This window comes from Lolium rigidum, chromosome 4, assembly GCF_022539505.1.
Source record: "Lolium rigidum isolate FL_2022 chromosome 4, APGP_CSIRO_Lrig_0.1, whole genome shotgun sequence".
Classification (NCBI taxonomy): Eukaryota; Viridiplantae; Streptophyta; class Magnoliopsida; order Poales; family Poaceae; genus Lolium; species Lolium rigidum.
The window spans coordinates 227,853,452-227,875,733 of NC_061511.1; the positions used below are offsets into that span (position 1 = coordinate 227,853,452).

At 45.4% G+C, this 22,282-nt stretch overlaps 1 protein-coding gene across 1 annotated transcript; it reads left to right on the forward strand.

Annotated features, from left to right (window-relative positions):
* Positions 1 to 17,627: 17,627 nt before the first annotated feature.
* LOC124648346 lies at positions 17,628 to 21,188 on the forward strand. The gene is made up of 2 exons (XM_047188130.1): positions 17,628 to 17,679; positions 17,771 to 21,188. The coding sequence occupies exon 2, from the start codon at positions 17,799 to 17,801 to the stop codon at positions 21,186 to 21,188; it is 3,390 nt and encodes a 1,129-aa protein (XP_047044086.1). The 5' UTR covers positions 17,628 to 17,679; positions 17,771 to 17,798.
* The last annotated feature ends 1,094 nt before the right edge of the window (positions 21,189 to 22,282 follow it).

Sequence of the window (22,282 nt, forward strand, 5' to 3'; positions counted from 1 at the left end):
TCTGAGCAAGTCTGGTGCCACTTTAAAATTCGTCTTTACGAACTGTTCTGTTTTGACAGATTCTGCCTTTTATTTCGCATTGCCTGTTTTGCTATGTTAGATGGATTTCTTTGTTCCATTAACTTTCAGTAGCTTTGTGAAATGTCCAGAAGTGTTAAGAATTATTATGTCACCTCTGAATATATGAATTATGCACTGACCCTCTAATGAGTTTGTTTCGAGTTTGGTGTGGAGGAAGTTTTCAAGGGTCAAGAGAGGAGGATGATACAATATGATCAAGAAGAGTGAAAAGTCAAAGCTTGGGGATGCCCCCGTGGTTCATCCCTGCATATTTTAAGAAGACTCAAGCATCTAAGCTTGGGGATGCCCAAGGCATCCCTTCTTCATCGACAACTTATCGGGTTCCTCTAGTGAAACTATATTTTTATTCCGTCACATCTTATGTGCTTTACTTGGAGCGTCTGTTTGTTTTTGTTTTTGTTTTTGTTTGAATAAATCGGATCCTAGCATTCTTTGTTTGGGAGAGAGACACGCTCCGCTGTTTCGTATGAACACATATGTTCTTAGCTTTATCTTTAATGTTCATTGCGAAAGTTGAACTACTTCATTCATTGTTATATGGTTGGAAACGGAAAATGCCGCATGTGGTAAATGGTTTAATGTCTTGAATAATGTGATACTTGGCAATTGTTGTGCTCATATAGATCTTGTTTAAGCTCTTGCATCATGTACCTTGTACCCATTAATGAATAACTACATAGAGCTTGTTAAAATTTGGTTTGCATGATTGATCTCTAGAGTCTAGATATTTTCCGGTTGAGGTGTTTGAACAACAAGGAGACAATGTAAAGTCTTATAATAGTTACAATATGTTCATATGTGAGCTTTGCTGCACCTTTTATACTTGAGTTTGCTTCAAACAACCTTGCTAGCCTAGCCTTGTATTGAGAGGAATTCTTCTCATGCATCCAAATCCTTGAGCCAATAACCATGCCATTTGTGTCCACCATACCTACCTACTACATGGTATTTCTCCGCCATTAAATTACTTGAGTGCTACCTTTAAAATTTCTATTATTTACCTTTGCAATATATAGCTCATGGGACAAATAGCCTTAAAAACTATTGTGGTAAAGAATATGTACTTATGTGTCTTATTTCTTAATAAGTTGCTTGTTGAGCGGTAACCATGTTTCTGGGGACGCCATCAACTTTTACTTTTGTTGAATATCATGTGAGTTGCTATGCATGTTCGTCTTGTCTGAAGTAAGAGCGATTTTCATGATCAAATGGTTTGAGTATGCATACTGTTAGAGAAGAACATTGGGCCGCTAACTAAAGCCATGATTCATGGTGGAAGTTTCGAGTGTGGACAGCTAATCCTCAATCTCTTATGAGAATATTAATCGTTGTTGAATGCTTATGCATTAAAGAGGAGTCCATTATCCGTTGTCTATGTTGTCCCGGTATGGATGTCTAAGTTGAGAATAATCAAAAGCGAGAAATCCAATGCGAGCTTTCTCCTTAGACCTTTGTACAGAGCGGCATAGAGGTACCCCTTTGTGACACTTGGTTGAAACATATGCTATGCAATGATAATCCGTGTTAATCCAAGCTAATTAGGACAAGGTGCGAGCACTATTAGTATACTATGCATGAGGCTTGCAACTTATAAGATGTCTTATACATAACTCATATGCTTTATTACTACCATTGACAAAATTGTTTCTTGTTTTCAAAATAAAAAGCTCTAGCACAAATATAGTAATCAATGCTTCCTCTCGCGAAGGGCCTATCTTTTACTTTATTGTTGAGTCAGTTTGCCTATTCTTTCTATCTTAGAAGCAAACACTTGTATCAACTGTGTGCATTGATTCTTACATGTTTACTTATTGCACTTGCTATATTGCTTTGTGTTGAGAATTATCCATGAGATATATATGTGTTGAAGTTGAAAGCAACCGCTGAAACTTATATCTCCTTTGTGTTGCTTCGATGCTTTTAATAAGAATCTACTGCCTTATGAGTAACTCTTATGCAAGTCTTATTGATGCTTGTCTTGAAAGTATTATTCATGAAAAGTCTTTGCTATATGATTCAGTTGTTTACTCATTGTCTTTACCATTGCTTTGAATCGCTGCATTCATCTCATATGCTTTACAATGGTATGATCAAGATTATGTTAGTAGCATGTCACTTCAGAAATTATCCTTGTTATCGTTTACCTACTCGAGGGCGAGTAGGAACTAAGCTTGGGGATGCTTGATACGTCCCAAACGTATCTATAATTTCTTATGTTCCATGCTACTTTATTGATGATACTCACATGTTTTATACACATTATATGTCATATTTATGCGTTTTCCGGAACTAACCTATTGACGAGATGCCGAAGTGCCGGTTCCTGTTTTCTGTTGTTTTTGGTTTCAGAAATCCTAGTAAGGAAATATTCTCGGAATTGGACGAAATCAACGCCCAGAGTCTTAGAATTGGACGAAGCTTCCAGAACACCCGAGAGCCGCCAGAGGGGAGCCCTGGGGGCCCCACACACCAGGCTGGCGCGGCCAGAGGGTGGGTCGCGCCCCCCTACCGTGTCGTCGCCTCGTCATCCTTCCGACTCCGCCTCTTCGCCTATTTAAAGGTCCCTGACCTAAAACCTCGATACGGAAAAGCCACGGTACGAGAAACCTTCCAGAGCCGCCGCCATCGCGAAGCCAAGATCTGGGGGACAGGAGTCTCCGTTCCGGCACGCCGCCGGGACGGGGAAGTGCCCCCGGAAGGCTCCTCCATCGACACCACCGCCATCTCCATCAACGCTGATGTCTCCCATGAGGAGGGAGTAGTTCTCCTTCGAGGCTAAGGGCTGTACCGGTAGCTATGTGGTTAATCTCTCTCCTATGTACTTCAATACAATGATCTCATGAGCTGCCTTACATGATTGAGATTCATATGAGTTTTGTATCACTATTCATCTATGAGTTATTCTAGTGATGTTATTAAAGTAGTCTATTCCTCCTCCACGGTGTAATGGTGACAGTGTGTGCATCGTGTAGTACTTGGCGTAGGTTATGATTGTAATCTCTTGTAGATTATGAAGTTAATTATTGCTATGATAGTATTGATGTGATCTATTCCTCCTTCATAGTGTGATGGTGACAGTGTGCATGCTATGTTAGTACTTGGTGTAATTGCAATGATCTATCATGCACTCTAAGGTTATTTAAATATGAATATCGAATGTTGTGGAGCTTGTTAACTCCGGCATTGAGGTGCTCTTGTAGCCCTACGAAACTAGTGGTGTTCATCATCCAACAAGAAAGTGTAGAGTGGTTTTATTATGTGATCAATGTTGAGAGTGTCCACTAGTGAAAGTATGATCCCTAGGCCTTGCTTGTAAGCATCGAAACTCCGTTTATTTACTGTTCTGTTGCATGTTTACTCGCTGCCATATTTTATTCAGATTGTTATTACCACTCATATACATCCATACTACTTGTATTTCACTATCTCTTCGCCGAACTAGTGCACCTATACATCCGACAAGTGTATTAGGTGTGTTGGGGACACAAGAGACTTCTTGTATCGTGATTGCGGGGTTGCTTGAGAGGGATATCTTTGACCTCTTCCTCCCTGAGTTCGATAAACCTTGGGTGATCCACTTAAGGGAAACTTGCTGCTGTTCTACAAACCTCTGCTCTTGGAGGCCCAACACTGTCTACAAGAATAGAAGCACCCGTAGACATCAAGGGCACAAACTTTTTCACCAAGATCATCTAGAGCCCTAGACCACTTTCTAGTTTTTTCATTCCTATGATGGATACAATATTCATCTTCGATTTGATTAATTCCACAAGGTCTATGCATTCCACAAAAATTAACATGCTTATAGGAAATAGTATTTTCAGAAGTTTGAACATGTTCATTGCAATCATTAATAACAGTTTCATCCTTCATGCAAGTGTCTTTAAAAGGTTCATGATACTTATCAAAATTCTTCCTAGGCAATTCAAAATGAGAAGCAAAAGCTTTATAAAGATTTGCAACAACTTGAGAGTCAAGACCATAAGTAGCACTCATATTTCGAAATTTATCAGTATCCATATATAAAAGTTTCAATGCATTCATAATCATAATTTATACCCGACTCTCTACCTTTGTCGTTCTCCCAATCTTCAGTATTCTCCTGAGTTCTTTCAAGAAGATCCCATCTAGCTTCAACGTCCTTGCTTGTGAAAGATCCCTCCAAACAGGCATCTAGATAGTTCTTGTGGTGTCCTGAAAGTCTTGCATAAAAATTATTAATAACAACATTACGGGGGAGCTCATGAATGGGACATTTGAGCATTAGTGACTTCAATCTCCCCCATGCTTGGGAAATACTCTCTCCATCACGAGGATAAAAGTTATAAATGTAATTCCTATCAATATGCACTTCATGAGGAGGATAAAATTTAGAATAAAAGAGAGGCATAATATCCTCCCAATCAAGAGAATGCCTATTCTTCAACAATTTATACCAATGCGCCGCTTTACCGGATAGCGACATAGAGAATAGTTTCTTCCTCACTTCATCCATAGAGATACCTGCACACTTGAATAACCCGCATAATTCTTGGAAAAACAGTAAATGATCTCCAGGATGGACAGTTCCATCCCCTTCATAGCGGTTATCCATAACACGTTCAATAATTTTCATGGGTATCTTGAAAGGAATACTTTCAACAGGTGGATTTAAAATATCATAAGCATCATTAGAGTTATCGCATATGGGAGATAAAGTATTATCAGAGCAAATTTTCTCCCCTAAAGATGGGAAGCTAAAAAGATCATAAAAACTAGCTTCCCCAAGCTTAGACTTCTACATAGCATTAGCAGTAATTGCGTTCATACTAATAACATTGCTACTAGCATGCAAATAAGGTTCCATAGGTTTTTTAATTTTCGCATCACACAATTCATGTCTTAACTCAGGAAATAGATTAAAAAGCTCACTGTTGTTTTCCATTATGCCTAACTAGTGAAAAATAAAAAAAAAAACAAGAAACAAAAAGATGCAATTGCAGGATCTAAAGGAAATAGCTTCGAGCACTCACACACCGGCAATAGTGCTAGGAAATAGCTTAGTAGTCGGAGGATGTGAATACTTTTTACCTTACCTCCCCGGCAACGGCGCCAGAAAATAGCTTGATGTCTACGCACGCTTCTATTCTTGTAGACAGTGTTGGGCCTCCAAGAGCAGAGGTTTGTAGAACAGCAGCAAGTTTCCCTTGAGTGAATCACCCAAGTTTATCGAACTCAGGGAGGTAGAGGTCAAAGATATCCCTCTCAAGCAACCCTGCAATTACGATACAAGAAGTCTCTTGTGTCTCCAACACACCTAATACACTTGTCAGATGTATAGGTGCACTAGTTCGGCGAAGAGATAGTAAGATGCAAGTGATATGGATGAATATGAGTGGTAATAATAATCTGAAATAAATATGGCAGCAAGCAAACATGCAATAGAACAGTAAATAAACGGTGATTCGGTATTTGGAAACAAGGCCTAGGGATCCTACTTTTACTAGTGGACACTCTCAACAATGATCACATAATAAAACTACTCTACACTCTCTTGTTGGATAACAAACACCATTCATTGTGTAGGGCTATAAAAGCACACCTCAAGCCGGAGTAAACAAGCTCCACAACATCCAGAGTTCATATTAAAGTAACCTCTAGAGTGCATAATAGACCGTTGCAATTTAGACCGAGTACTAACATAGCATACACACTGTCAACAATAGCTATGAAAGGGGGAATAGATCGCATCAATACTATCATAGTAATAGTTAACTTCATAATCTACAAGAGATTACAATCATAACCTACGCCAAGTACTACATGATGCACACACTGTCAACATTACATCATGGAGGAGGAATAGACTACTTTAATAATATCACTAGAGTAGCACATAGATTAATAGTGATACAACGTTCATGATCACATAAAGATCACATGGGAGAGAGAGATGAACCACATAGCTACCGGTAGAACCCTCAGCCTCGGGGGAGAACTACTCCCTCCTCATCATGGGAGACAGCAACGGCGATGAAGATGGCGGTGGTGTCGATGGAGATGGCTTCCGGGGGCAATTCCCCGTCCCGGCGGCGTGCCGGAACAGAGACTTCTGTCCCCCGAAACGGAGTTTCGCGATGGCGGCGGCGCCCCTGGAGTCTTTCTGGAGTTTCGTCATATCGTGTCGAGTTTTTAGGTCACGAGGGACTTTATAGGCGAAGAGGCGGCGCAGGAGGGGCACCAGGGCGCCCTCCCCACCTGGTGGCGCGGCCAGGCTTGGGCCCGCGCCCAGGTGTGGTGTGGGGGCCCCCTGGCCCATCTTCGTCTCCCCATAAGAAATTATATATACGTTTGAGACGTATCACCTTCCTTATTGCAGATTTGGCAAGTGGCATTGACCCACGGTGTAGTCCGACGGCGACCACGGCCACGTCCTCGACCCCCTCCCTAAGGGCCACGACCACCTCCACGGCCTTGATAACTAGGACGCTCATCACGGCGCTCATCACGGCGGTCGTCCAGTCGGTCACCACGATCACGAGGCTTGCCAGAACCAGAGTTGGAGAAGAACTGAGGGCGACGCTGGCGTAATGCGGCGTTGGCAGAAGTTTCAAACTCGTCAGATGGCGATGCATTGAGCATCTCTTGGCGCTGATCGTATGCATGAAGCTGGGAGTAGAGCATGCTCAGCGTGATCAATGTTGTAGCAACACCCAGAGCGGCGACAAGAGAATTGTAGCCGCCACCAAGCCCGGCGAGTATATATGACACGAGCTGGCGATCTTGCAGGGGTGACCGGCGGAGACAAGCTCGTCGGCGAAACCCTGCATCTTGGTAAGGAATTCAGAAGTAGTCATCTGCAATTTCTTGGTGTTCGCGAACGCCACGAGCAGATTGGTGACGCGAGCTTCACTCTGAGCCGCGAACATCTCCGCTAGAGCTCGCTAGACACCGGCGACGCTTTCAATCCGGTGGACATGGGGCAAGATCTCAAGGGAGAGAGATTGGAGAAGGTAAGACAGGACAGATTGGTCCCGTGCAAGCTAGGCTGTGTATGCCGGATTGGGCACCGGTTTGGCCTGATCATCTGCGGTCTTCTTGGCCGCGGTTGGCGCAAGTTCTTTTGGCGGCTCTGGGTCGGAACCATCTAGAAGGCCGACGAGCTGTGCCCCTCGAATAGCAGGGAGCACCATGGAGCGCCATAGGGGAAAATTGTTCCTGGTAAGCTTTTCAGACGGAGGGTTCCTGAGATTGATCGGGGTGAAGCTGCTCGAGGACGCCATGGCGGTCGAGCTAGAGGATAGCAACGGGGTAGGTGGAGGGCGATGACAATCCTAGAACGGCACAGGGGATGAAAAATCCGTCGAAGTTGCGATCAGGTAGACGAGGCGGAAGAGCCTGCTCTCGATACCAAGTAAAGATTTAGAAATACTGGTATTAGGGTCTACTCGGATAATCTGCCGAGCCCCTGGTGGTTCATATTTATATTGATATGGTGCTATGCGTCACCAGGCAGGTTACAGATTGAATCGTATAAGAGACAGACACGGTTACAACACAGATCGTATCTGACTAAACCTCTATCGTCTAACAAAGCTCAACAAGATGTTTGACCCTTGGTTGCTCCCTTGATCAACTACCATGCGCTGGTTGCGCTACACATATCTCGTTATGCGACTTTCCATGCAAAAGTTGCGTCTGAACGCTTATACAGCCAATTATTGACCAACGCCTGTCACGGTGGACACCTATGGTTCTTTCTTGGGCAGGTTTTGGTCATGATCAACTCAGGTACATGCTTTCAGAAGCTAGAGATCAGTAGCAGGAGGAACCGAATGAACAAGAAGAGGAGAAGCTTTGGAAGAGATGATGATGATCGCTCCATGCATCCAATGTATACTAAGGCTCCGAGCAACGATCATGACCGAAACCATACGGCCATGGTGAGCTTTCGAAAAAATACGGCCATGGTGCTCACTTGTGTGGACATGCAGTATTGCCATCGGCAGAGGTCAACACGCGCAGGGGTCTTTTGCTGTCAAATGTGAGTTCTTCTTTAAGACTAAAGAGTTTCGTGGGGATGTAGTCTAGCTTGTAGTATTAGCAGCATGTTGCCCACTTGCGTATGTCCTGTTTGTAGCTCGTGTTTTCCTGGGAGTGGTGTTTTGGACATGGGAGCGTATGCTCCTTATATTTTGAAATGCATTTTACACATATTTTAAATTTTAAAAAAATTGAAACAAAAAATTTGCACGTACATCTTCACGTGCTACACGCTTACAAAGTTGCATAAAAAATGAACTCATCATATGACATGTGTAAAAAAGACAAAATTCAGTGCTAAAAATAATGTTTTTCAAAGGAAAAGTTTTTTCTTTTTTACATAGACCACATAAAAAATTATTTTTTCATCAAACTTGACAAATACACATATATTAAGAAGATGTACATTTTTTGTCAAAATTTTTCCACACTTAAAAATATATTTTATTGGTAGAGGGAGCATACGCACCCAGGAGCCGAATTGAATTTCCGGTGTTTAGTGTGTAACTGCAGAATATATGGTACTCCCTACTTTGGCTGGGATTCTGTATTCTGTATAATGGAAAGGATGATTTTTCGTAATGGAAACAATGAAGTTTATGGGTGCATCGTTGTTGGCCCTTCTTTCTTTTTTATGCTACATGGTTTTTCTTTTCTTTTTCTGTGGCCACGTGTAGTCTACATTACAACTTTGCTTAACCTTGTTTGGTTTTTATGGTTCTATGCTCCGTACTTTGTAGAGCTTATTTTTCACGATTTAACTTTTGCATAGTGTCTTTCAAAACAAAAGATGAACTAGCCCATCGATTGATGTTCGTGGCCATACCTTTCTGTGGTTTCTTGTTTTGAGATCTGTCTAGAATCTTAATGCACCAAAACAAACAGTGCGACTGGTAGCGCAAGAGAAAAAATAGACTTATCTGAGAAATGGTATATTATTACATATGATATATATTTTTCTAAGCTGTTACAAATACTATTAAACGACTAGCTCCGAAGAAAAGATCCACATTGACTCATGGTAATCAATGTCCCTCCATGTCTTGCTCATAGTTTGGGATTTCATGTTGTATTTCTCCCCCGTGTCGATAAAATGGAGAGCATCTTGGTCCACCTCATCGGAAGCAGAAATAGATTTACAGAAGAATTTGCTGATGAAAAGCGCGTGGCTGCCTAGCCCACCTGACATCGGCACCCAGCAATTCGCCCCTTTGTTAACGCCCGCCTCATAAACCTCTACCTTGGGAGTGAAGATCAAATCGGAATCATGAGACATTTGGAATTGTCGCCTCACCATTAAAAGTTTCCCACGCGACTCAACTAAGTACCAGCAAAGTTCCACATCATGTTCATCATTGCCATTGGCGATCTCATCCCCATTGACCTTATCTCTGTCCATGGAGTCCAAATAGTCACCAGCATCGGTCCACACATCGAACCGGTAATCGCCCAGTGGGTGCCTAATGAGGCGCTGGATAGCTGTAATGATGGGTATGCCTTTGCTGTCGAAATCTATACCAAAAGAGACAAGATCCTCGGCTTTAGTGATTCCATATAATTTGTCCCCAAGAAATGCAATGTCGATGATGTAGATGAAGGGGACAGTTTGTGGCTTAGGCAACCACGCCCCCTTCCCTGGCTGGATTAAGATGACAGGATAATTCAAATCATTGGTCCTGAGAGCTATGATGTCGTAAGGGGTCGTCCGCATACACACCTTTTGGATCTCGCAAAGCTCAGAAATGTCGCCGATCACAACGTCGAGCTCAGGGAGCAGCACCGTGGTGTTAGCGAAGGGATTGTGCAATGAGTAGCTATGCATCGTCCCAGCGTCGTCCGTGCAGTCGAGGAGGAGCCAACTGTCAACGGAGGCAATGCATCTCGCATTCCTGGGCAAGGAGGGGATGCGTGGGGGCGAGGTGCAATCAGTGTCGGATGGTGTCAAGAAGGAGCCATCAGACATGACAATCCATGGGAACTGCCGTGGAGCCCGAACGTGGTCGCGCATAGCCAGATGCCACGACCGGCACACGGCGCGGAAGCGAGCACCATCAGCAGAGACCGAGTGCCGGGCACGGCGCACCGCCTTGAAGCTGTTGGAACCAGTGGTCGAGCGCCAGGCACGGCGCACCGCCTTGAAGCCCTTGGTACGAGAGGTCCAGCGCCAGGCACGGCGCACCGCCTTGAAGGCAGCGGAGGAGCGGACGAGCTGTAGGGGTCGAGACCACGCCCTGGAGGAGAGGCTCCGATCAGTAGTGGAGACGAGGCGGTCGATGACATGATCTAGCACGTCCTGGGGAATTTCATCCCACGAAGGAATCGACGACGCCGCCATAGATCGATTCATCTGATGTGGATTGCCTGATGACTTAGATGAAGGCGCCACGAGCACTCCTTGCCCTAGGTATATATGGTAGTATAGTTTATTCCGAATTACTAGAAACGAATCCAGTTAATTAGACCGAAACGTACGCCCGGCCTGGACGGTCCTCGATCCGATATCTAGCTAGACTTATTCCGAATTAGAAAGGAATCCAATCCAACTAATTAAGCCGAAACGCACGCCAGGACAATCCTTGATCGGATATGGAGTCAACTCGGACTAGTTCTGCCTCGGAAGGGCCACACCTGGAGGGCCACGGCGGCCTCGTTCTCGACCGTGAAGAAGTGTTCGTCCTAGTGCCGCGCTCTCGCGTGTCGTCGTCGATCGGTGTAGGCGGCGGCGAGGAGAAGTTGTGGATCATGTCCATGAGGTGCCGCCATGACTGGGTGCTCCTCGAAGAGACGAACACCACGGTGGCATTTGGCGCGGCGTGACGGCGGAAAGAGCAGCAAACTCAGGGACGCGGCGTCCGTGCGCACGTCGCCGGCGGCCATGAAGCAGAGGTCGGTGTTGAAGTCGTTGCGGTCGCAGCAGATGCAGTGGCTGGGCATCTACTACGCGCACGAGTCGCACACGCTGGCGCTGGAGAAGCACTGAAGCAACAAACGTCGATCGGCGAGGGGTGTGTGTCTCGATCCGTGACATGCGTGCGGTCATCTTGCTCTACGCCGACGACGGCACCGTGATCTTCGCGTTGGTCGGGATAGCAGTAGCACTACAGAGGTGGTTTCTCGCACGTGGAACGGGACGACGATAGAGCACTACAAGGTGGGGAGTGTTTCAGATTTGAGCCGAGCAAAGCTGGATAGATTGCACGACTTTACTTCAGCATGGATTGCCATCCAGTGGACATGCGCAAGACTTTGTTTGGTTCTACGCAATATACATCAGAGTTCTTCAGCCAATTCTTTACCCCAAGAATATAGCTCAATCTTTGCGCAAAAAATGCTACTCCCTTTGGTTTAAAATAATTGCCCATAAGTGAACATATTAGACGTGTAGACACATCTATTTTTGGGCAATTATTCTAAACTGGAGGGAGTACTAATCATTCGACAAGTAAGAGGACATGTTATAGCAGTTCAGGTGTTCATAGAAAATATACTCAGTGGGAATGATTCTCAGCAAAATTTCCGATTCAATTTGTTACATGTGTCCTTCAAAAAAAAAAATTTGTTACATGTGCAATGCAAGAGACGAGGTAGTATAGAAATTTGATGTGTGTCCGAAAACTCCTTTTATCAGCCTGTCAGGTGACCCGTTCCATTCTACATACATACACGGAGTAGATGCATGCTGACCAATATGCCCAAGTAGATGCATGCTGACCAATATGCCCAGGTAACCTCAGAACAATATAAACAGATTCAGCGCAATCGGCAAAATGATCTACCAGCGCGTCTAGTCTGTTTGGAGTGCCAAGAAAGACAAGTGAAACTAAGAGCTACAACTAAACGAGAAGGAAAGGCTAATACAACTAAATGAGCACACTTCTTTCTTTAGAACTAGGTGACCTAGTACGGTTCAGTTTTAAGGATAACTAACACTACACTCTCTAGCGTCTAAGAGCATCTCCAGCCGTCTCCCCGGGAAGCCTCCCAAGACCCCTTTTTTTCGAAAACGGTCCAGTCGCGTCCCCGAAACCTCGTTTTCGTCCGGATTTGGGATTTCATCCGTCCGGCAAGCCCAGATCATCCCCGGCCCCCGGAGAGCGCTCGGGGACTCCAGACGAAACGAAAGCGCAGGAAACGTCGAGAAAATTTCCCGCGCGGACGGTGGCCCCGACTTGTCGGCGACAGAGGCTATCGTCTTCCGCGCGCTTCAAAAGCCTGCCGCCGGTCAGACTTCGCCGGACGCGTAGCTTCCACGCGGCGTCGCCTCGGATTCACGTCTATTTATCGCGGAACCTACCGCGTTTGGCCGCATTCAGCACCGCCGTCTCCCTCGTCTCCCCAGCCCTATCTTCTCTCCCCAATCCACCTCCACCAGCGAGCAATGGCGGGCCACGGCGCGGCGAACAACGGCTTCGGCCGCCGTTCCCTACACCAGTGGGAGGCGGGACTCCTGCACATGGCGAGCTACCCGGCGCCGCCGGACTTCCGCGTGCCCGGAGGATGGCGCCTGAGCGCGGGGGGAGTCCCGATCCCGCCGCTTCCGGTGGGAGGTGACGAGCTCGACGCCGCTATCGACGCTATGCAGGTCACCCTCACCGATGAGCAGCGCGCGGAGGAGCGGTACCGCGCCGACAACTACGATGCCTGGAACGAGTTCTTCCGTCTCCGGCACGAACGAGAACTCGCAGCGTACGACGGTCCTCCCCCTCCTCCAGCGCGTAACAACGCCGCCGGCTACCGGCGCTGGTGGGGTGCGCTGGGCCGCACGCTCGCCCGTGTGCTCGCGCACATCGAGGCCGGCAACTCCCCCCTGGGGATGCCGCCGGCGGCGCCGACGTCGGGAACTCGAGCGACGACGACATGTAGTAGTTTATTACTTTTAGTTTATGTTTTCATTTGGCCGAATTCAAATATATGTATGAATTTTGACTATATATGTACGAACTTGGCGTACGTATGTTAAATATCTTTAAATTTCGCTTATGTTTGAACGAATTTCGCCTTGTTTTGTCTGAATTCGCTGTTATTTATCAAAAAAAAATCATCCATTCTGGGTTCACCGCTGGAAAAATGGGCTCCCTAGGCAAAAAAATTACATCCATCCGGCGCTAAATAGTGCCGGATTTCGGCCCGGGAGCCCCAACGGCTGGAGATGCTCTAACAAACAGATTGCAACATATTATTTTTTTTTATTTTTTTTGAGAAAGGTGACCACTGCAGGGACATTTTTAATCTAAAAAAACTCTTTATGCACAAGAAAAAGTGGAGAAGTTAAAATAGTCCAAGAAGATTTTAGGCTAAGTAAAAAAGATCATAATGCATCAGCTAACTGGAGTGCCTACCAAGAACTGTACTTCAACAGATTAACCAAGAACATTATACAAGAACTGGAGAACCCATGCCCCGATACCAATTGAAAGGATAGAGATGGTAACATATATAAGTGGGATGAATAGGTTCTACAAATTTTCTTTAATTTCTTTAGCAATTTTTAGCTTTGCGGAATAGTAAGTGAGCCTAAGGAAACTAGGTGGTGCATCCTATATGATGATACGAGCTACTTCAAGCACGAATATTATTACAAGAGTAAACAACACAAGTAAAGAGATCGGTTAGAAATAACCGAGGCACGCATAGACGAACATGTATTCCCGTGTTACCTTTATTGAAAGGAATGTACGTCACGTTGGAGAGGTGTGGGATCCGATGAATGACTTCCCAACGCCATGAAGGCTCACAATTTTCTCCGTAGCCTATCACACAAAGGAATAGCTCGCTCACTCATGGTAGACTTTAAGGTGGTTTCCAAACCCTCACAAACTTCCTCTTGGAGCAAATCCACAACCCGAATGCTTCGAGTGACCCTAGCCATCTAGAGTTTCCCACAAACCAAAGAGTAATAAGGTTGCTCGATGAATTCGAGGAGGAGGATTTTTGGCTTGGTGGGATCGTAGATCGGGACCTCCTCTTACTGTCTACCAAAGTGATTTGGCTTTGGTTGGGTAGAGGGGGGAGAGAGAGAGAGAGCACAAGGATATGGTGTGAATGGTTGGACATGCTTTTCTCAGGGTGGAAGAAGGGATATTTTTTGCTTGGGGAATGGGGGAGAAACTAGTTGTTTTGAAATAGTCACACCGAATCAGTCTGGGAGAAAGTCGGCAGCGCCTGAGCTCTCGCCGAACCAACCGGTGCCCAGATCAGTGGGCCGGCCTACCGCCAAAATGGTAGGTTGAACATTGGGTAGCCTGTTAGACTTGACCGGCGACACAGATGGCATGCCGCTGATCCATTCCAGCGTGCTAGGCCAGCGTCGGTGCCTAAGCAAAACCATCCAACAGTCTACGACCCTTAGCCGAAAGGGAAACCATTATGTATTTTCTTCAGGCACCGACGTGGTGCCACCACCTAGCCGGTTCTAACGCTAGGATAGGCACTTCCAGTTTGGCCGCCGGTTTTGCTGAAAACCTTCAAAACGACTGTTTATCCTTCGAACTTTCTCTCCTGTCTTTTTATGTGTTGGTATATGGGTGGTAGGTTGTGTTTAGGGTGCTAACAATATCCCCAATAAGCTCATCGAGACCGCCCCTCTTAATAGTGCGGTGTTTCATATGACTCAAACATAAATCAAGAGGAAAATAAACAAACACACCACCACTTCTCTTAAAATGAAATTGGGGGTCTCAAACCATCGTTTGTCATCAGTTGTGACTAACCATGTCATATCACTTAGAGGTAGCATTAGTTCACACACTAGTTAGGGTGTCATCATTAGCCCAAATAACGGATAAGGGTAAGATACCCTTTCAAAAGGTCAGTACCAAATACACCTATCTAGAAGATGAAAATACGAAAGTTGTTTCGAGGAGAGTACATGTTCGTGAAATTTGTTATTCATGATAAAAATAATGAAAACTAAAGCATAATTTCATTGAGATCGGAAACATGGCGGGGGAGAAAAGTACATGTTAACTAGAAACCAAGTTTGATGCCCAAATCATCTTCGGTGATTGATTGTGCGGGTTAACCAGTGATTGATTATATTCTAGAGGCACAACACCAAGTTACTCTAGCGAGGGAAAGTGTTTGTGTACCTGAGCTCATAGCGGTGCCGAGTTTATACCTATGGTGGGAGAGGCGTAGAGCTGTGAACGATGAGACGATGAGGTGATACAAGACCAGAGTAGGCGGCGAGATCAAGTGATGACATTTATTCAAACTACATCGCTGGCAAATCTCCAAAAGCTAAACTGAAGAAGGGCGGATGGGTGAAGCCTTTGGAGGACTATGTTAAGATCAATGTGGGCGCTTTCTTTGATGTTGATCTGTTGTGAGGTACAACTGGAGCGGTGATCCGGGACAACAATGAAGGTTCCAATGCAGCTAGAAACACTATGCTTGAACATGTCCACCATGTGATGTTAGCAGAAGCACACGCTGTTAAGCAAGGACTTGTCCTTGCGCAATCTATGAGATGCAACCGGATCATGCCATCGTCGAACTGCCTGGAAGTGGTGAATATATTGAATGAGGGAGGTAATTCTCTCGACATTGTGGCGTGACTGTTATTATTTAGCTACGGATTTTCCGAATGCCATTTATGAACATTCCTCACCACAAATTAGCTAGGGTACTATGGGGTCGACGGAACAAGTGTGGCGATTCTCGGGAGTTTCTTATCCCCTACCCATGGAGAATGTAACCTCTATTTCAGATACAAAAAGTGAGTTTTAGGTGCCAAAAAGTATGTTTGATGCTCACTTTCACGAAATATATAGTTAGCAATTAAGTTTCGCGCTCAGTCGTCAAACGGAACGCTTCAATGTAGAGTGACAACACACTGGCGGTTCAGCTAGTACTAGATGTAAATACCCTACAGACCTACACATACAGTTTTCTGCCAGATGGGACCTGCTCTATCCTAGTACTGGCTGACGTCAGGCTCTCGTTTCTACTTTTGGTTCCGGTAATGCGTCAGATCTGAGATCGCTCCTTGGTCGGAACGAGTTCTGAATTCGCAGGGAAACCAACGAGTGTACCCGCGTGGTAACTGACCGCCTGGCCCGCGAGAGAGCCGCCCCCCTGTGCAGCCGGTGCTTTCCGCTGGAGCCACGTCGCGCTTATGCAAGGGGTAGTTATTTATGGCTCGATTCTCTTATCTCCTGCCTCACTCCATCCGGAATTCCAGATCGATGCAAAATTTCATGAACGAACCCAGCTAGACGATGGCTAGGGCCGCGACCCCGGCCGTGCTATCCTCTAGTCTCCGCTTCTGCAGATCGGGGTGCACGGCTATTCATAAATTTCATGAACGAACCCAGCTAGACGATGGCTAGGGCCGCGACCCCGGCCGTGCTATCCTCTAGTCTCCGCTTCTGCAGATCGGGGTGCACGGCTATTCATGGTGTTCCTGATTCCTCTTTCAAACTTGTGCAGATTTCTCTCTGTCCGGACGGTAGGCGCAGCAATTACACGAGGACCATGATCCATAGCCCATCAAGGTTTGTTTTTCCCTCAGCAATTTATATGAATTTCTTTCCTTTTGTATCCATATGGTGATGCCTATGAATTTCGTCCTCTCTGTTTCTTCATGCATGAACAAGCTACTCTTTATATTTCATAGTCAGGCATTAACTTACTCTGTTATGAATTCTTGTTCGGCTGTAGATTTGACCTCCTGGCTGCAATATGTCGCTCGATTTTAATCTGGTGTAATGGCTTGTATTGGTTATATCTACATGTTTTGTTTGCATCAATCGCGAGAACATACCCCGTTTGCCAAGGCTTGTGGTGCACCCTGTGGATCCAACTTTGTCATGAAAGTGTTCAGGAAATACCGAGAAAATTTGACAACTTAGATTCTCCCGAGTATAACATGAATCTATTATTTGTAATAATTCAATTATAAATTTAACTGACGTACTACCTCGGGACTGAAAAGATTGACGCAAGCACCTGCCAAAAACGAATATGCACATGCTCCCTCCGCGTCGATTAAATCCGACCGGAGGGAGTACCAAGGGATAAAAACGACAAAGTTTTTGATAGCTTAGGGTTACTGATTCTACCACTGTCAGGGATTATATTAGTCCTCTTTCATCCTTGATATGTAAGTCGAAATCAGGTCCAAACTTTGATGCAAATGGTAAATACGTATTGTATGACCTGTTACAGGTTTTTTGAAACATTATTGTAGTCAAATCCAAGCTGTAGTAAATACATACCGTATCTATGGGTTGATTCATGTTTTCTCCTCAGCGGTTTATATGAAATCCTTTCCTCGTTTCCATATGGTGATGCCCATGAATTTCGGCATCTCTGTTTCTTCATGAACAAGCTACTCTCTATATTTCATAACCAGGCATGGACTTAATTCGTTATTAATTCTTGACTGATTTCTTGATCGGCTGTAGATTTGGCCTGCTCGCTGTAATGTGTTGCTCAATTTTAATCTCGTGTGATGCTACATGTTTGTAGACCTGGGGTATTCTGGCTACCCATTCACATGGGATAACAAAAGAGAAGGGCTCAATAATGTACAAGCAAGATTGGACAGGGCCACGGCAAATGAATCTTTCTTGGGTATGTTTCCCCTTACCAATGTGCAGCATTTGGTTACTGAAGAATCTGATCACATGGCTCTCCTAATAAAAGTTCGCGCTGAGCCGGACAGCCGGCCATCGACTTTCGCTAGAGGGTTTATGTATGAAGAAATGTGGTCACGGCATGAAACTTACGATGATATGGTGAAGAATGCATGGCTGTCAACTGTTGGACATGGGGAAAGTGTTGTAGGTCTATGTAACAGGCTGAGGGAGGTATCAAAAGAAATGCAATCCTGGAGCTATAATACTTTTGGGTCAGTCCGCAAAGAAATTAAAAAGCTGAAGGGAGAGATTGAAAAGGCCAAAGAGCATGCTCTAATCTCGGATTCCTCACTGGAGGTACGGAATTTAGAGCGACGGCTGCATGATGTCTATGAAACTGAAGAAATTATGTATCGACAGCGCTCTAGACAAGAGTGGCTCAAAGCGGGTGACCGCAACACTAAATTTTTCCAGAACCGAGCAACTCATCGACGGCGAAAGAATACGGTCCGTTTTCTCCTGCGCCCTGACGGCAGTAGGTGTGATACGGATGAGGCTATGCGCAACCTGGCACAATCTTTTTATGCCACTCTGTACACCTCGGAAGGGGCCTCAAACATGGATCGAATTCTGAATCGTATTGAAGAGGTAGTGGACAGGGATATGAATGGGAAGCTGACTGCAGCTATCTCTGATAAGGAAATAGAGACGGCCCTCTTCCAAATGGGGCCGACGAAGTCACCTGGGCCGGATGGGCTTCCTGCACTGTTTTTTCAACGCCATTGGGCTGATTTGAAGACGGCAGTGTGCAGAGCTGTGAGGGATTTTTTGGCGGGAAAGGAGTGTCCCGATGACTTCAATGATACTGTGTTGGTACTGATACCGAAGGTGAACTCGCCTGAATCGCTATCGCAATTCCGTCCAATTAGTCTTTGCAATGTGCTGTATAAGATCGCCTCAAAAGTGTTGGCTAATAGGCTAAAAGGGATCCTTCCAATTCTAATCTCAGAGGAACAGAGTGCATTCGTTCCGGGGCGGTTGATCACTGACAATGTATTTGTGGCCTATGAATGTACACAGGCAATTCGGACAAGAAAGCGAAAAACCCCTTTGTGTGCGGTCAAGCTAGACATGGTAAAGGCGTATGATCGGGTCGAATGGATATTTCTTGAGAAGATGATGCGGACGTTGGGGTTTTCAGAGGTCTGGGTAGGGATGGTTATGAGGTGCATTACCACTGTCCGATTCTCAGTGAAATTAAATGGAGGACTATCTGACAGCTTCCTACCGTCTAGAGGATTACGACAGGGTGACCCGCTATCCCCCTACCTGTTCCTGTTCTGCGTCGAGGGATTCTCGGCCCTACTAAAAGAAGCACAACATGAAAATCTGTTGAGGGGAGTCCAATTTGGGGCGGGTGGCCCTCATGTTACCCACCTTCTCTTCGCGGATGATAGTGTAGTTTTTCTTGAGGCTACCGAAGACAGCATGAACACTCTCAAGAGAATACTGTGTGACTATGAGGCTAGCTCGGGGCAGAAAGTCAATCTCCAAAAATCATCTGTCTTTTTTGGGAAAGGGTGTCGAGAGGAGGTGAAGAATGGGCTGAAGCAGCAGATAGGTATTGAAGCCGAGGCTCTTTCTGAGAAATACTTGGGACTGCCCACTGTTGTCGGTAAGTCGAAGGATGGCTGCTTCAAACATTTGCGTGAGCGATCGTGGGGGAAAGTTAAAGGTCTTAAAGGACAAGGAATGTCAAAGGAAGGTAGAAGCATCTTAGTGAAATCAATTTTGCAAGCTGTGCCAGCCTATGCGATGAGCTGTTTTCTCCTCACAAAAAAGTTCTGTAAGCAACTGAGCTCTATTTCTTCGAACTTCTGGTGGGGAGATTCAGAGGGACAAAAAAAGGTTCATTGGATTGGTTGGGACAGAATGTGCAAGAATAAGGCAAGGGGAGGGTTGGGCTTCCGAGACTATGAATGTTTCAACCAAGCTTTTCTAGCGAAGCAAGGGTGGAGGATGATCACTCAGCCCGACTCCCTGTGTGCTAGGGTGCTGAAGGCGAGGTACTTCAAGGAGGGGGATTTCTTGACTGCAAGTTGCCCCAAACGAGCCTCATACACCTGGAGAGGCATCATACATGGCCGAGACCTCCTGAGAGCAGGCTTGGTGTGGCGCATAGGGGATGGTACATCCATAAAGGTGCATGAGGACAATTGGATTCCGAGATCAGGTGCTCAATGTCCACTGGGACAAAGAGAGGAAGAATGCCCGAGGCTAGTAAGCGAGTTCATTGTGCCTGAGGGGGGTGCGTGGAATGAGGAGATGGTCCGGCAACATTTCTTTGATATCGATGCTGCCGACATTCTGTGCACTCCAGTTGGACGCCCGGGTACACAAGACTTCAGAGCTTGGAACTACACAAAAAATGGTGTTTTTTCGGTTAAATCGGCTTACCACTTGGCGGTTCAGAGAAAGAGAGATGCTAGAGGTGCTACTGAATCGTCAAGATCATGCCAAGATCACAAGGGGTGGCTGGCGCTGTGGGATACTCCAGTACCGGGGAAGGTGAAGGTGCACATGTGGAGGCTAGTGGAAAATGGCCTGGCAGTGGGAACGGAGCTCAGTCATAGGAGAATAAAAGACGGCGTTGTCTGTCTAGCGTGCGGCAGATCCGAGAGCTTGGTTCATCGCTTCTGGACTTGTCCCCATTCGGCTTCGGCATGGTCACTCCTCTCGGCCCAGACGGGAGTCAAGTTGGATTCCCTGCCAAAAAGACTAGCTTGCCATGCAGACCTCAAAGGCTGGTTATTGGATTGGATAGGTCGGCGTTCCGCGGATGAAGCCGCCTGGTTCTTTATGCTGATTTATAATTTGTGGCTAGCCAGGAACAATGCCCGGGAGACTCATAGACTGGATGACCCAAGTAAGGTTGTCGCTCAGACTATTGCTCAGGTTGAGGAATGGCGGAATTTGAAATCCTCAGGACCGTGTGTGGCCGCTCCGGTTGAGCGCTGGCTTCCACCGACACAGGACTGGGTAAAGGTGAACACTGACGGAGCTTTTCGCCAAGGAGAATGCAACGGAGGGGCGGGCGTGGTTATCCGAGACCACCATGGTGACTTCCTCGCGGGAGCTTGCCATTTTTTCACCCATGTTGCTGATGCCGAAGGCGCGGAGCTGTTGGCATGTCGCCGGGGACTCATCTTGGCAAAGGAGCTACAGGTTGCTCGGGTAATACTGGAAACTGATAGTACCGGGGTAAGAGCCAAGCTGCTGAAGGAGGAGATGGACCGATCTTCTCATGGCCCGCTTGTGGAGGAAGTGAAGGCACTTCTTCGGACCTTTGGTGATGCTTCCGTGCAGGCGGTTCGTCGTTCTGCTAATAGAGTAGCTCACGTCTTAGCGAAAGAAGGCTGCGACAATAATGTTTGTAGGATTTGGCTTGGTGCTCCACCAGCTTTTATTAGGGACACAATTGTATCAGACAATTTGATGTTTTAATATAATCGCAGCATTTCCTCTCAAAAAAAAAAGCAAGTCTTTACCGAAAGCATATCCGGCACCTCCAACTTAGGTTGCTCCCTCATTAAAATTTCTTTAAAATACCAATTTTTTTTGATAAATTAGATATAACATGGATCTCTTATTTTGTAATAATTCAATCTTGTGCGATGCTACATGTTTGTTTGCATCAATCACATGTCTGGTGCCGAGAGCATATCCTGTGCATCCAACTTTGGTTGCTCGCTCATGAAAGTTTCTTTAAAATGCCAAAGAAAAAAAAGATGACCGAGATATAACATGAACCTCTTATTTAGTAATAATTCACTTATAAACTTAACCCACGTACAGTAAGAATACTCCCTCCGTTCCTAAAGCAAGCTTCTCAACTTTGTCTAAATACAGATGATATAAACATATTTTAGTTATAGATACATCCAAATCTAGAAAAAATTGAGAAACTTTTTTTTTTTGGAACGGAGGGCGCATGTAGACTTTGATAGCTTGGGGTAGTGACTCAGCTCATTATCTTCCTAGATATGTAAGCTGAAATCAGGTCTAAGCTACGGTATAAATAGGAAATACACATTGTATGAGTTGTTTATAGATTTTCAGAAACATTTTTTATTCAAATCCAGGTTGTGTGGTAAATACACATTTGTATCTATGAGCTGTTTCATATTTTCAGTCAAACCCGGATTATGCACCATGTGTATTCCTAGGCAATAGAGCTTCGGTCGTGCACCATTAACTTTCCCGGGGCAGTAATGCTTCTGTCGTAAATTTATGCCCTGGCTCATGATGTGCACACATAAAAAAGAATAAAATAGGATGTGCTATTTTGTTTGGAGACAAAAACATCATGCTATTTATTTTACTAGAGAAATTAGTGATATGGTACTAAATTTGCAGAGAAAAAATGATAGGTGATATTCTAATGAGGCTCGATGGTACATTTCCTCCTTCACAAACTGAAAGGTATATTGTGCTAGTCATTTTCACCCAACACCAAAAAACCCACATTTAATGACAAAATCGGCAGGACAAACCAACTTGTCAGGTCATGAAAACCTTCCATTACCCTAAACAAGAGC